This window comes from Gymnogyps californianus, chromosome 2, assembly GCF_018139145.2.
Source record: "Gymnogyps californianus isolate 813 chromosome 2, ASM1813914v2, whole genome shotgun sequence".
Classification (NCBI taxonomy): domain Eukaryota; kingdom Metazoa; phylum Chordata; class Aves; order Accipitriformes; family Cathartidae; genus Gymnogyps; species Gymnogyps californianus.
This window is the reverse complement of record NC_059472.1, coordinates 9,736,502-9,753,580: the sequence shown is the minus strand read 5'-3', so window position 1 is coordinate 9,753,580 and position 17,079 is coordinate 9,736,502. Positions and strand designations below refer to the sequence as shown.

The 17,079-nt window shown below is 39.6% G+C and overlaps 1 protein-coding gene across 1 annotated transcript in view; it reads right to left on the bottom strand.

The window, feature by feature from the left end:
- The window catches only part of ADCY8 (adenylate cyclase 8), a 132,667-nt gene that overhangs the window by 58,706 nt on the left and 56,882 nt on the right, over positions 1-17,079 (bottom strand). Inside the window, 1 exon segment of the mRNA XM_050892925.1 lies at positions 5,155-5,282. Within this exon segment, the coding sequence (XP_050748882.1) occupies positions 5,155-5,282 (128 nt within the window).

Below are 17,079 nucleotides of genomic sequence, written 5' to 3'. Positions count from 1 at the left end.
GAACTGAAGAAAGTGCTCTTTTCGGTGTGACTCTGGGAACTGTGTCATGCTTGCAAAGGAGATATCCATTATTTTTAAAAAGCTAGGTAACAGAATGTGCTAAACTACTGAACAGTTCAAAGAATACAGCTCAGGTAATACGACTCACAGGAAGTAACACTTTGTAGATGGACTTTACACAGCATTGAATTTGTAATTTAAGGTAGATATTATCCCAAGAAGCCAGTTTAAAATAGCTCCAGGGTGAGTTTACCTTGGAATTAGAGCTGAATTCCAATGTCAGCAGAAACTATTATCTGGAGAAGTTTCATATTGTCAGACTTATCATTAATATAACTGACTTGCTCTGAGTTCAGACGGATACTATAGCAACATGGACAGAGTTAAACCACTGCTGTATTCCTGTTTCTTATGTTTATCTGCTCTGAGTGGCAGGAAACTAATATAGCACAAAGGACCACAAACACTATTATCACAAGTCTGCTTTTTCATTTGAAAACTATGTTATAAAAAGCTATATAATTATATACACTCCTATGCCATCTTGCCAATATAGCTTTGATTGTATTTGGTGGCACATTCGAAGACAAGAGGTCTCAGAGGTACACGAACCTATTAATCTCTACCCAGTTCAATTCATATAGTCACCCAACAGCAAAACCAGGGAAAGATCTACTGTCCTGACGCTCTGTTCATTCGCAGTCAGTGGCTGAAATGGACACATGGAGGTGACGATGTGATCAAGTCCCAGTGTGAAACCTATTCACTCTGTGGCCTGTCTGAAATGTGCTGGCTGAACTTGTGAATATCCTGCAATGGCCCTATCCATCACCACACAGAAATGAAGGTAAGCAACAGGTTTTTGTTTTCTGAAGCATTATTCTGTCTTCTGTGAATCAGGGCTCATTCCATCGTAGGCTGAGCCTTGTACATTATAGAAGAAAAAATCTGTGGAAGGAATCCAGAACTGGATCAATTACATTATTATATAATTATATAATTAAATAATGATTTATTAATCATGGAATATGAAAGCAATTCCTGGCCGTTTCACTGCCTGAGTAACTTCTTTAACAAGCATTGATCACTTAATGTTTTTTTTTAATACCCAACAGATGAAGTTAAAAGCAGTTTTTCGTGCTAAAGGCAGGAAACCTGCCAGTTCAGTCAGTGAGATCATCTGAAATAGTTGTGGTGTTTTGGGGCTTTTTTGGTTGTTTTTGTTTGTTTGTTTGGGGTTTTTTTGTAGGTTTTTTTGTTTAGTTTTCTCTTTTTTCCCTCTCTCAGGAACTGATGTTAATATTAGTAGTTAATTACAGACTTTTAGTGACGACAAGCTGTTATCTAATTTCTCGAGTTTAGCTTACATTGTATGCTGGGACTATCTTTTCTGTCATAATAATTACTCTTTCATCTGGTATTTTAGTAGGAAGTAATCCAAGAGATGAAACCACTCAGAACTCCTTGATTTACCAAACAAATATATCAGCATAAAGGTTTGTTTCACTTATTTCCACTGTTGCGTGGATTGTTGTGGGATTTCCATCATTATACCATGTGAGTGAGTCCTTGAGGAGCTGGGTCTCACACAAGCTCCCTCCCTCCTCTCTTTCCAGTCACAGGGATTTTAGGAATAAGGACATTTGAGAAGGTGGTGATGAAAGCACCAGCCTTCAACCCCTAGAAAGCGCTCCTATCACTTACGTTGCCACTGTGTCCCAAGCTGGAGAGCAGAAGGGACAGTTATATTGTCCACCTCGATACCCTGTGCCACACAGGCTGGTACATTTTGCCCATTCATGCTTGTTTGTATTCCAGTAACTTGTGCCTGATGGAAGTATTTACTCTAGGAATAAATTCAGTTTGATTTGAAAACACTGAGGAACACAAAAGCCATCGTTTCTCTTAGTAATACCATCGCCCATTTTTAAATCTAATCTTTTCTGCCTATAAAATTTTTTATGTGCTGCTACTAGACAACTTGTCAATCCTTTTTTTTGCTCAGCTAAACAGATCAAGCTTCACAATTCTCTTATTTTAAAAGCACTTCTGCTTCACAAATTATTTTTGTGACTTTTCCCTGCACCCTTACAAAAATGTTTAACAAGCTTTTTAAAATGAGGCCATCAGACCAAGATTCATTATTCTCATCTTGGTCTTGACATTGATAGACTATGCTCTATAATTTATACTTTGGAAGTACTCTCTCTTCTTTAAGATTATTTCCTTCACCTCTCTTCACAGTTCTTCCTCTACTTCCACTTTCTTTCATGCTTCCTCTCCTTTCTTCTTTACCTCTCTTTCCCTCTGAACTTTCCTCACTATGCTTTATGTAGCTACTGCTCTCCTCACAGCCCAACCCAAAGAATGGAAAACCCCAATGAACAAGCATGCTACTCTCTTTTTCAAGCATAATGTGATATTTAGAAATTATCTCAGTTTAGAGTTACTTTTATGTACTGTATCTTTCTCGCATCTATTTTACATCCATTTTCATATATTTGAGGGAACGATTGTCTCACCAGATCTAATCTCATTTTATTGTTAGGTCTTAAGCTCATGTTCCATATTTGACTGTCAGCAAGTAGATATACCCATCTTGAATTTTATCACATATACTGTCCATAATCCCATCCATCTGGCACTCCAGCATGGTTTTGGAATTTCACTAACACGCAATGAAAACGCCATGATTGCTTGATGAATAGATTTGACATTCTTGTTCAATTCCTGCTGACCATGCAGTCATCAAGAAGACCAGAAGGAACATTTGGTAATGGTACCCTGACATGGTAGATTTTTGGGCGCTGCCTCACCAGAAGTGTTGGTACTGATCCTTGCAATGTTACCAACTATCTGTTGTCAATGAAGAGAACAGGAATCTTGGAGAACCTGCAGGGGAAAATCTGATCTGCCTAATTTAAAACTTCTTCCTATATTAATTTCATAAAGAACTTAAACTGGCATAAGAATCAGGAGTTATAAAAGTACCTGGATTGCTCTCCATCATTTAGGTGCCTAAATCCCAGTTATATGTGGGATGTTGTAGCATAAATCCTGTTTTTTGTTTTAATGTCTAATTCTTAAGCCAGGCTAAGTGCTTGAGCTAAAATATAACTAAGATTTAAAAGCTAAGATATAACTCTGCAAGAGGGAGAAGAAACAGCTGTTCAAGTAAGCTTTATAAGTAGTGAAATTTTTGGAAGTTTCCTGCAAACATCCTCTGACTTGCAAGAAGGCTTTGAGTTCATCTATATAACTTCAGTGTAACTGTGAATTCTGAATGAAGGTTTCTCATATCTTGGATCATCTCCCTATTATTTTGGACATACAAAATATTTATTTTGTGAAATCTTCAGATGAAGATTAAAAAATTTTATAGTCATCAAAATATCATTTCTAGCAGGTTTTAGATCTGATCAAATTCTGCAGTGACCAATATAGTAGAAACTCAGTTTTCTAAAGAAGGGAGTTTTTTTCATTTTAACTGTGAGAGTTATCTACTAATTTAAGTTCTAATTAATAGACTGCAGATAACTCCAAATTCTCTCAGAAATGTGGACTGAAGTATTTGTAATATCCCATGGAAGGATTGGTCCTTCCTGTGAATTATACGAGCATTATGCATTAAGACTCCTATACTCTGAACAGAAAAGCCTGGGGAAAAAATCATGCTCATTGAATGGTCAGAAATTCAGATACTGGGATTATCAAATAAATTGGAGGCTATCTGAACTGAATTAGCCTGGGATGACCCAAATCCTAATGCACTTTGGTTTCCCAGCTCCCACTGAATCTGACTGTCATTTAAGATACTAAAAATACAGTACCATTTCTACCAGATTACTGCGTTTGAGACACGGTTCATAAAAGGACACCGGTGGGTTAAAGACTTCCACATGTGTAAGGAGATTCAGAGAAATTTACTAACTTAGAAGAAAAATGACTTACAATGGGTTTGCTGCAGATGGTATTACCAAGCAAATGCAAATGATTTGATGTGTGTCTCCAAGAATTTTTAACAATGCTGGTAGAATTTTTCATCTCTGTATTCTCTAATTTATGTTTCACTTTTACTGTGGGGATTCCAGAAGCAAAATATTGATTACTTTGTGCAACATTTAGTCTGTTATAATTGAATCCAACCTTCTTAGAGGTCATTGTTGCATAATCATTATTCTGTTACATTTTCTATTAATTAATTTTTGTCAAATTCTTTCTCTATTAAGATCTCAGTAATGTAGCTGCAGTACACATTAACTGTCTGAGGTACTTAATGAGACACACTCAGACTAAAGGGGCAAAGCAGTCTGGAAAAGAAGCAGACAAAGAAATTGGACAGCAAAACATCCATGGAAAGAGGAGAGTGCTCAGGTTAGACAACACTGTTTTAGGGAAGACAACAACAGAAGAAGGCTTTGGAGAAGGGGAACTCAGCAACGTTGATAAAGAGGATAAAAAAGATGGAGAAAACCTCTTGGAGCATTAGACTGTCGGCCACTGTCATGGTAAATCATTGGACTAGCTCTGTACATGGACTGCTGAAACATTGTTATTATTAATACTAATTGCATCAAAATACAATAATCTATCAGCAGCACAACTATATTTACATGATGGGAACACATCCCTTAATTAAAACACTTCCAGTGCTTGTGGATTTAAGCACAACCTAATTTAACAAGTAAAATTTGCTCATCTGGCAAATCTTAGTGCTTATGACTTTGTCTATGAGCTAGTTTCCAAACTAAAGTATTACCACAGCTGTCTATTTAGTGTTTATATTATTCTTTTATTTTATTAAAGGGATTATAGGAAGCAATTCAGTCTCCTCCTCCTCCTCAACCTCCTCTTAAAAATGACAACAGTACGAAGCGAGAACTGTTAAGAACCGTGAAACCTGTGACTCACAGTGCACACACAGCTATTGTGTTACATGCTCTGAAGCAGCACAGGTTAATAAAATGCATTTAGTATCTGTTCCCACGCATTACATGGATCGAAAAAGTCCTGCCCTTTTCACAGTGATAATCCTGAGGTCTCTGAACCACCATAGGAATTACTTATCTAGTAATGGCATTCTCAGATAAGAAGTTCAGGACACTGTCAGAAACAATGAAACAAGAAGAAGAAGAGGGGAAAAAAAAGCATTACCTGATAGTTTTGATCATGCTGAGCCCCATTTCAACACAGCAGTGTGCATGGTCCTGGCGAGGTTCTGGGAGCCCCGACACACAGTAGTAACAGTCCCCCAGGATCTTTATTCTGAGACAATGATGTTCCTATGCGTAAATGTGTCAAAGAGAAAGAAAAGATTTGCAGTTATTTTTTCATAATTTTAAGGTGAATGTGAAAGTGGTTGAAAAAAGTACTGAGAAAAAAATTTAAAAACTTGTTGCTGGACGTTTCCTGCTTGTGATTAGTACAATCTTGTTATATTTCACTTTTGAAGTAAAGTACCTTTACATTTTCAGTAAAAAAAGGATGTAGTGATTTGTGTGTTATGCTAGTCAGAGATGTCCTTGCTGATGGTGAGAAAGGTTTCATCAAAGTTAGGCTGGAAGCTAGGCCAAGGATTCAGAAATGCCAGCTGAGATAATGAATAACCCATTTTAGACTATATTCCTCCAGGGCATCCTTTCTGCCCCCTCTTGACACTGAAAGAAATGAAAAACCTCTTTCTTCCCACTGATAATTCCTTCCCACCTAAAGTTTCCACTGTCACACTCTAGCGTTCCCAATAGCTACAGGAGCTGATCAAGCATCTGCATGCCAAGGATATCAAAGAAGGTGTCTTGCATTAGACTTGAGCTGTGGAGAAATGACGTTTATTTGGCATCTAGCTAGAGACATCCTTTACCCTAGGAGCAAATACTGAATTTCATTTCTTAAATACATATTAACAGTATCCTTATATACTGAAACAGCATATTACTGTGTGATTGGATCATTATTTTAGCAGATCCTTTTCTAGTAAGCAGAAATATCTGAGTTGCTGAAACTTTTGCAGTACCCGAACAAGTAAAACAAGTGAGCTCAAGGTTAGCTGTAAACTTGCCCAACGTATTCTGCTGGCTTGGCATGCACAGGAGACAATCAACGCACAGGAACAGAGACCATAATAATTTGAGGACAGAGCTGCAAGTGTCTAGGGACAGACAGTATTACAAGTTGAGTCAGGGAAGTGTTTTCATGATGGAGAATCATTGAAATAAAAAGTGCAGTATTAGCACTCAATCAGTAAAGGCTCAAATGAAAGAACATTAAAATGAAGACCAGTCATTACTACGGAGTAGGATAATGATTTGTAAAACTGATTTATTAGATGATAGCAAAATTTGGCCTGTGGTATTTATTTCAGCTTTTCTCTTTTCTTTCTCTCTGGCAACCTGTGGTGGAGGCTGCATTAATCAAAGGAGTGGGGATACACTAAACCCACTGGGGAAGAGACAACTTTAAGTAGGATATAGGAACAAATGTGAATGCTGACTGTGCCTCAGGAATTGAGTACTGGCCAAGTGAATGGGACTCCAGGTTATTATTCAAGATTTTGCCTAGGAAGAATGAAGCTTTGTAGTCAACCTCAGACAAGTCTTTACAAATCCTAGAGTGGCACAGGGAACCCACACACTTGTACCCAAAGCTTTTGCAGAAGTCAGCTGAAGCTTTAAGCATGCCAGGGAGTGTAAAATCTGCACTGGGCACAGGGCCAAAGTAAGCTGACTCACCCTGAAATCTTCTTAAGCCATCAGTAGGAGCTGACTGTGTTTGAAGCTTTGGCGAAGTCTCCAGCTAATACCATTGCTGGCTCTCAAAGTGCAATGCCTAGCTGCCCAAGATTCACAAGGAAATTCAAGACTGAAGTCAGGCTTCTAAAATGTCAAAATTCATATGTAACTCTCCTCTTTCCTTGTTCCCTTCTCTTCAGCCCCTCTGTAGACCCACACAAGTGAACACTGGGTATTTTTCATATGGTTGCAACTGAAATTGTACATCCTAAAATCCACCAAAACAATTTTTTACATGTTTCCTCCTCAATGAAAAGAACTAGAGATTTGATTTTACTGCACTTTCCACCTCATTTTTTTTCTATGGAGTGAAACTACGAAACATTAATCAACAAGTAGTGAGGACTCAGTGGCATAAATCAGTGCATGTCAAACTATTAGTGGGCTTCCTTAAGCTCCTCTCTGTGTTCCCTGGTTAGATAAAATGCAAAGAGATAAAGATATTATAAAACACAGACGCTAAAGTTCTTTGGCTTTTCTAATAATGCCATTCAATTGATTCATATTCTAATTGACATTTGCTTTTACATCTACAAAGTAAAAGGAGCATTTATAATGTCATATCGCTTTGAGGTGGAGTAAAGCAAAAGGCAGCACTTTAACTCCATTCAGACCCACTACAAATACATTACAACGATAACCTCATAGTATAATAGAGAAAAAAAAGGGGAAACCCAGTCAATTTCCAGGAAAGAAAGATAAAAAGACATATCTCGAGTAGTATCATATTTTAGTATTATAATTACATTTTTACATGCAACATTTATCATGCAGTCTTGCACCTGTAGTACCTGCTTATCTGACGATGTGGGAATCCCCTATTAAGTGACTGTATTGGGTTTACATGGCAAGGTTTTGGTAGTGGGGGGGCTACAGGGGTGGCTTCTGTGAGAAGCTGCTAGAAACTTCCCCTATGTCCGATAGAGCCAATGCCAGCCGGCTCCAAGATGGACCGCCGCTGGCCAAGGCCGAGCCCATCAGTGATGGTGGTAGCGCCTCTGAGATAACGTATTTAAGAAGGGGAGAAAAAACCTGTGCAATTGCAGCCGGAGAGAGGAGTGAGAATATGTGAGAGAAACAACTCTGCAGACACCAAGGTCAGGGAAGAAGGAGGGGGAGGAGGTGCTCCAGGAGCCGCAGCAGAGATTCCCCTGCAGCCCGTGGTGAAGACCATGGTGAGGCAGGCTGTCCCTCTGCAGCCCATAGAGGTCCACGGTGGAGCAGATATCCACCTGCAGCCTGTGGAGGACCCCATGCCGGAGCAGGTGGATGCGCCTGAAGGAGGCTGTGACTCCATGGGGGACCCTGCGCTGGAGCAGGCTCCTGGCAGGACCTGTGGCCCCGTGGAGAGAGGAGCCCATGCTGAAGCAGGTTTGCTGGCAGGACTTGTGACCCCACGGGGGACCCACACTGGAGCAGTCTGTTCCTGAAGGACTGCACCCTGTGTAAAGGACCCACGCTGGAGCAGTTTGTGAAGAACTGTAGCCTGTGGGAAGGACTCATGTTGGAGAAGTTCATGGAGGACTGTCTGCCATGGGAGGGACCCCACGCTGGAGCAGGGGAAGAGTGTGAGTCCTCCTCCCCCTGAGGAGGAAGGAGCGGCAGAAACAACATGTGATGAACTGACCGCAACCCCCATTTCCCGTCCCCCTGTGCCGCTCACGGGGGGAGGAGGTAGAGAAAATAAGGAGTAAAGTTAAGCCCAGGAAGAAGGGAAGGATAGGGGGAAGATGTTTTAAGATTTGGTTTTATTTCTCATTATCCTGCTCTGATTTGATTGGTAATAAATTAAGCTAATTTCCCCAAGTCGAGTCTGTTTTGCCCATGACGGTAATTGCTGAGTGATCTCCCTGCCCTTATCTCAACTCACAAGCCTTTCATTATATTTTCTCTCCCTTGTCCAGCTGAGGAGGGGGAGTGATAGAGCGGCTTTGGTGGGCACCTGGCATCTAGCCAGGGTCAACCCACCACAGTGAGCATCTAATTCAGCACAGTTTGAGAACATAGTCTGCAATAGAAAAAAAACTCAGCTGTTTGGTTCTTAATGACTCATTTAAACTGGCTGAAGTGCTGATTCCGTTAAAGACAGATGAGACCTCTGTCACCTGGCTGCATGTCTCCTCATTTGCTGAAAATCAGAACAAGGCAGACCACTTCAAAAATTTGTGATTTTTATAAGAATAAGAAGGAAGAATCTTAATGCATAACAAGACCTGCTAATGAGGGTTTGATGTATGCAAATGTGAGTGCATGTATGTGACACAGAAAATCCGTTCAGCTGCACATGAACGCATGCTTTTTCTTGCCATGATACATCACCTCTACACTCATTTGCCAAAGCTCAGGAAGTCATCTACAGAGTGAGATATCCAAACGGAGATGACTATATATAGGTGTCCATATGTCAGCCAGCAGTTAAGGCTGCCATTATAGTCAAAGGAGAGCCAGGCAAGGCAGTCAGTGAAGCCTAGGGACCGATTCAGCTCACAGCTAAAGCAGTTGGCTGGGCTTCAGTTCAGTTGTCTACACATAAGCTTACAGTGCATCAGTAAGACCCCTGGGTATGTAAGGCACCCACACAGGACTAACAGACATGACATAAGACGTATGTCCCTCTGGAGTGGTGCAAGGGCCAGGCAGGAAGTCTCTCTTGGCACAAGAAGCCACAAGGAGCACTTCAATGACTCCTTGTCTTTCTTATTTTTCCTGTTAGTCAAATCATTATGACTGTTAAAACATGAACTGTGTTACAGTCTGACTATATTGTCTTTACCCTTTTCATTCTTCCCTTATTATTCCCATCATACCTATTTCAAAAGTAAACTATGGATTTTTTATCACTGGAAATGTTTCTGCTAGAAGAAGATAATTCAAGAACTGCCAGGAAGGACAGAGGGCTAATGGCATCTGCCTTTGGCAGAGAAGGACTGTGTGGTCTCCTGAGATTCCCTCTGTAGTTTAATCACATCTACAGTTCAGACTAGATGCTTTGTCAGGCTGGTTGTATTTGTACATTAAGGATAGATTCATGGCTAATGTGGGTAGCCATGCTGTAGTTATAAATAGGAGACTGAGTTTTGTAAGGGCCTACCTACTTTTCAGTGGTATAAAATGATAATAATAGCATTCAAGATTTTCCACACACTCTAGAGCTAAAGCCCACTTCCTAAAACCATCTCACTGCAATGGTATCTCAGAGTTGCAAGTTGATATTAAATGAAAATGAATGAAAAATATAGACATGTATGAAGAAACTGTAAAATCAGTAAATTATTTAAAGAAGAGAAAATGGCCATACAGGAACTTTGATGCAGCAGATATTACACTACAGTGTTAAATCCTTACACTGTTGTGAGGCTATTATGATCTTCTCTTTATTTTATTCTATTCCTCTTTCCCTTCCCATAAGCAATTCCAGAAGTTGTCTTGGACATGTAAATGACAGCTGATATTATACAGACATTCACATCAGTATCCATCAGCCTCACACCCCTCCCCATACTCACTCATTAATGCTATTTACTGAAAGTATCAATTAATTTCTCAGCATGTCACAAATAGGGTTTTTTTTTTCCCCTTATTTGCAGCTTCTTGTTTGCTACAAGTGAAAGATTAAGGGGCCTGATTCTGCCAAGATCAATTGAAATCAGTAGAAATTTTGCCTAGGGATATTGAGCAGACTCATACACCCAACTATTAATAATAATAATTCTAGATTAATTCAGTGGCAATTGATAAGAAATCTTTTTCCAAATCACCTTAATCCAGAGCAAAAGAAAATATGCAGATTTTTCATAAATAATTACCTCATACGTGTGAATGATTTATGTTTAAGCTTATTAAATACACCCTTAGTGACTGGAAAGGAAGCAAAGCAAATTGGCATAAGGTGGAGCTGAAGAAATGAGTTGCTCAAATATCAAGTTACTGAAAGACACAGTCAGAAACTTCATTAATATGTCTTGTTTCCTTGGGCTAAATTTCTGACGAGGGGGAAAAAGTGATTATGTTTTATAAGTTACGCCACTTTTTCAGTTCTGCCTGTGGTGAATTAGTCACTTCACCTACTTTTGAAGGGAATCCCATAGGCTAGTGAACAGCCCACAGAAAAGTCCACATTCGCAATTTTTATAATTTCAAGCTAAAAATTTAGAACATTGCGGATGAGAAATTACGGAGGCTGAACTGCAGAACAAAGAGATCATACATGTAAATCTCCTTTTAAAAGGCGGCCAGAGTGGGAGGAGGCAGGGACTTGGCCTTTGTGTACAATAGCTCAGTTCCTGAAGCATTTGCCAAAGGTATAGGAAACCTAGATAAAAGGCCTTTCTCAGCACGAATGGGGTCTAGGCCAAAGCTCTTAATCAGCAGGCTGTTTTGGGGTGGGCTGGAGAGAGAGGTCCATCCAAATTCCTCCTATTGCAGCTCTGTTGCTTTGGAAAACAAAGCTGGGACCTTGACAGAGCCAGATGGAGGGAAGTTCTCGAGTTCGGTGATGCAGGCAGAAAGGAGGACAAGGTTTGGGTCACGGTTGCAAGGACTGTTTCTATTTTTTACACACATAAAGGAAAAAATGCTGGCAATCTTTCATCCTCTGCCTGGACCAGGCAATACTTAAATATAGCCCTGTATTAAATTCTTTTTACATAGTTTAACAGATCATGTAAGGAATGCTTTCTTTTTTTAGAATAGCCTATTGTGGGGTGCTTAGGACTTCTCCAGGCTGACAGAAAATACGGATTTGGGGTCTCTCATGCTGCAGAAGGAACTGAAGCACGTTCCTGCATGAGTTTTCTAATATATTATATCAACACTTCTGTCCCTTGCCATACTATGGAAGAAAAACAGCTGTGGCTGTTGTGTCTGGTGAGTAACCATCCTTGCCAGCTAGTGTTAATTAGTAGATTATGCCATAAGTGGTTTTAGGCACAGAAATCCCTCTTAGAAAGATTCATGGTGTGTTTCTTTCCTGGTAAGGCAGGAGCAATTCTGCATGGAAATTATACCCCTTAGGAATTTCTAGGACTGCAGATAGATAAATAAAGGGTGAGGTGGACATTTCTCAAAAATATACTTGTGAAGCCTAAATTTCTTTCAAATCCCAATTCAGTCAACAAAGTGGGGGGTTTTTTTTAGGTTTGGATTTACGTAACTCTTAGTTCCTAAATCACCGAGAAATTTTGAAACTGAAATTTTATTTAATCTGTCATTTTCATCTGACTTATTTCATAAAATGCCTGTAGACTATCACTTCTAGAAGTGTTTTGTGGACTGAGGTTTTATTTGACTGTTCGGGTCTTTTGATTATTTACTTGGCTCTTTAGCATCTGAAATGCTATAACTTTAGTAAGAGCATTGTTTAATAGTGTTATTTATTCACTAGTATTAGACAATGAATTATTGACAGTGGTGAGGAGGGAAAACACCCCAGAATTAAGCACTGCAAAAAGAGCATTCACTCCCTCCCATTACTATAAATTCATACAATGTCCTTATAATTAACTAAATATCACATATGTACACTCATAATCCAGTTAACTTTGCTTCTTAATACAGTACCCCAAACATATACGCATGAAGAAATTCACACCTTTATTTACTGGCATATATGTTTAAAAGGACAGGTTTTTTTAGGGAGTCTCTAGACTCCTGCAGGTTATGTGCTTGAAGATCATTTCACAAAAGAACAAAGTGCTGCCAGCTCAGAGGTTAAATGTGGCTGGGAACAGTAAAGCACTGCAACAGGAGTGTCTTTATTGAGGAGACAAAAGAGCCTTTAATGCCCTCCACTCTTCCCTCTCTGATACCAGCTGGTGCAGGTATTGTACTGGGGCTATAGGATGATGCATTCTTGTGGAGCCTGCTAGTTAGGCTGGTTTCCACCCCTGGAAACACTAGTCACAAGTAAGACTGGTATTACATTGTTGCAGGAATTTTTGGCAGGTTGTCTGCAATCTCCCAAGAGAGAATTTAACCAAGGTTACATAAAAAGACGGCCTCTCTTAGGAAAAAAAAAAAAAAATCATCAGTTCTTTAATAAGCAAAAGCAACCTGTGATGCACATTACATAAATAACTCTCCCGCTAACACCAGGCTAGTGACATAAATAGAAAAAAGCCTCATATTAAAGTGTGAATTTTCCATTCAACATCTACAGTTCCTCTGAGTAAGAAGCACTGTTATTCTGGTTTATCGTATGAGAGCTGATGCGACTGCAAAGAGATGAAGTATCTTACAGGCCAGTCATTTTATTTTTATATGAAACCCATGGATTTTAATCTTTCAGGAGAAGATTTCTGTTTCAGGATTAATGCTTCATATTAAAGATGGGTCCAAACTCAAATCTAAGACTGTCTGTGTGTTCCTCTTTATGTAGGTGTCTAAACTAAAATGCTATAGCTTGATTTTATCTTTAGGTTTCAGTGATGTTGGGCTACATCTCAGCTGCTGTTGCGACAAAGCTTACAGATGTCTATTTAGGGTTTTACTCTTTCCTCTTTGTCATATCTGAAACTGAATCTACACACAGTGTAGATACATTTAGAAATATGACAAACATTTTAAATCATAGTATCAGCTGACATCTAGCACTGCAGAGAGGGCAGAGGAAAAACAAACGTCAAAAATAACTATTATTTTATCACAGCAGGACCTTTTTTAGGCTTAAGTATCTTACCGAATGTCATCTTATTTCCCTTCGCTCCTCAAAATTTGCCTAAGGAAAACATTAATATTAATTAAGCTTCTGTTTAGGCCTTTCAGTAGATGGATATATAGGGAAATATTTTCTTCAGTTCTGTTTTATGCCAACTTATTTTTCTTCCTTTCTAACTCACTTTTCTCTTTAATAACTATAAATCTTCTACAAATATCATAAAGTGATTAGAAAGGGGAAGTAGCTGTACATAACATATTGCATTTCTTATAAGAAATATTGAACTGAGTTCTAATTTTTATTCAAAGTGTTCTGTGGTAATGATACAGGTATTATGGAATTTGTTATTAATTTTATGCATCAGCATATGCCATAATACTTAATGTAACTGACTGAAGATTTAAAAAACCTCAGAGCTCTCATTGCTTCTGCATTGCACAAGAAAAAGGAAGGCTGAATAAGAGAAACAAGAAACTAAGCTAAATTACATTCTTCAGTAAGCTGTGAAACAGTGTCTTCTTTAATATTGTATGATTTATATGAGACAATAGAGCAGATCTAACAACCCTTTATATGGGATTATAAAACACTACTTTTATTTAGAAGTAAATAAGGATTTATAAGGATTTTCCTTAAAATCGAAAGAATCTGCCTCAAGCTTTCTGCAATCGACCTCTTTGCTTTGATGATGATTCTTAGCAAAACCCGAGTTTGAGTAACAGTGTCTATTTTAAAGAGTTATGATAACTCTAGTTAAGCTGATTAAGAACCAGTTAAGTGATAGATCTGAAATCTAGATGTGAATGTGTAATCCTCCTTAGTGGAAGATCCTTCTAGGGAAGTCTTGAAAGGATCACTTTCCAAAAGGCCTGTCAAGGATTTACAAGCAAGTATGAAACCATTGTTAATAACATTTGCAGAAGGAATAAGACTGGTAGAATGATCAATTACCATGCAGGCATGGTGGTCATAACAAGACAGCAAGACCATAAAAAACCAAAATAATATGTTTCAGTACAATATTGTCATCACTGTATGTTCAGAAACATGATCTTTGGACAGTGATCAAGAAAAGAGAGAACAGGAGGAATAGCGATGATTTGCCTCCACCACACTAGTGAAGGTTAGTCCAGGAACACTGCTTTCAGTGCTAGTACCTATGCCTTAAAAGAGATTCTGAAAGATTGGAGACGGTCCAGAAAACTAGTCCCAAAAATTATTTGAAGGAATAAATCTTACAGAGAAAAAGCCTTGCAATGAGCTTGGTCTGTTTCTTTTATCAAAAGGAAACCTGAAAAGTGGCTTGATCAAAGCACACAAATGTATTCCCAGAGAAAATCAGTGGCTACAAGATGGTTCTTTTGTCTAGGAAAAATAGGTCATAGCAAGAATCAATGGATGTAATTCAAAGTCAGAAAAAATTAAATGAGAAATGAGCCATACTGAATTAACAGTGAGAGTGTTAAGGCACTGGAATAGACTCCCAAGATACACAAGTATTTCTCCATCTCCTGGGACCTTCAGATGAAGACCGGTCATTTTTCCAAAAGATACACCTTTGCCAGGTGTGAAAGCTTCGTACAATATCAGTTGGGTCGGTTGATAGGTCCATGTAAATCACAAGTCCCTAAAATTTGGCTCATGGACTAGTCAATGTCCACTTCCAAAATTTTCCAAAGGCAAAGGTTAAGTTCAACACAAGATTTAGGCCCTTATATTTTAGGCAGCTGGCCCCTCCACGGGAGTCCAGAACCCTGAGTGAGGACTCTTGGTTTCCTATAAAGTGCAGAGGGACAGTTCATCTCCTTGGGTTGGACAGAAACACCAAAAACCATGTAGAGCTTCTGTTCCTCTCTAGGGCTTTTGGGCATCTCTGTAGTCAGGACATCAGGCAGGTATCATGACATCCAGGTCTCAGAAGCTACAAACAAGGAACACAATCAAAATGTCTTTCTTTTTAATAAATTTTAATTAGTCATGGTTAGATCACTCTAATCTTTGTAGTCAAATCTGTTCAATTTCTGCAGTGATTCTTCCCTGTGTCTTCTGCCTTTCAGAGGATTGATCTAGACAACTGGATTAGTCTAGTCAATGACGTGTAGAAGAGAAAAGCAAATTCACGGAGTAGGAAAGAGAATGCATGAAGGAGCCTAGAGTCTTGTATTTAGTGACTAGGACATTCACTTGAGAGGTGACTGTCCTGATGATGAAGTTTTGCAGACAGAGTAGTTCTTTCATCCCAAACTTCGCAAATTTCTGGGCAAGAAATTGTTGGCTATGTTAGACAAACTGGTATATTTATTACTGTTTCTTTAAAATAAACTCACCCACATTTTTGGGATACCTACTCCTATGTAGGCACATTCAGTGTTCTCCATGAAGATTTATGAGTTTAGGACTGTGACAGAAAGATTTCTAGAAGGTTTAAGTAGGAGATGTATGACAAACCACAGAGAAGGGACAAACCTCTGGGCATTTAAAGAAGTAAAATTTTCAGTTCCTATAAAATATTAAAACCAGGCAGGGAAGTGCCTTCAGGGTTAAGTGGCGAGTAAGGGAGAATTCTCTGGATTACACTTTTAGATGTAAATGCATTCCTTGTTCTTAACTCCTTCATTGGGTCTAGTCCTTCTATACAAAATCTCTATTGGTTAAATACAGTTTATGGAATGATTAGAAAATATGGTTCGTTGTGGTTTAAGCCCCACCGGCAACAAAGCACCACGCAACCGCTCACTTACTCCTCCCCCTCAGTGGGATGGGGAGGGGAAAATACAACAAAAAGCTCCTGGGTCAAGACAAGGACAGGGAGGGATCATTCCCCAATTATGGTCACAGGCAAAACAGCCTCAATTTGGGGGAAAAATAAACCAATTTAATTTGTTAACAACCAAATCAGAGTAGGATGATAAGAAATAGAACCATATCTTAAAAACACACCTTCCCCTTGTCCCTTCTTTCTTCCCAGGCTCAGTTTTGCTCCCGATACCTCTACCTCCTCCGCCCAAGTGGTACAGGGGGATGGGAATGGGGGTTGCGGTCAGTTCGTCCAACATTGTCTCTGCTGCTGCTTCCTCCTCGGGGGGAGGACTCCTCACACTCTTCCCCTGCTCCACCATCAGGTCCCTCCCACGGGAGACAGTCCTTGATGATTTTCTCCAACTCAAGTCCTTTCCATGGGCTGCAGGTCTCTGCAAACTGCTCCAGCGTGGGCTCTCCCACAGAGTCACGGCCTTCTCCGAGCCCAGACACCTGCTCCGGCGTGGGGTCCTTCATGGGCTGCAAGGGAATCTCTGCTCCACTGTTAACCTCCATGGGCTGCAGGGGGACAGCCTGCCCTCTCACCACGGGCTGCAGAGGAATCTCTGCTCTGGTGCACCTCCTCCCCCTCCTTCTTTGCTGACCTCAGCTTCTGCATGGTTGTTTCTCTCACATCCCACTCCTTTCCTCACTGTAGCTCCTCTTCTTCTTCTTCCATCTTCTTCTTCCTCTCCTTCTCTTTTTAGTGTAGCTCCTCTTCTTCCTCCATCTTCCTCCACCTTTTTACTCTCTCCCTTTTTACTCTCTACCTCAGCAATCTTTTCCCCTTCTTAAATATGTTATCACAGAGGCACTACCACCATTGCTGATGGGCTC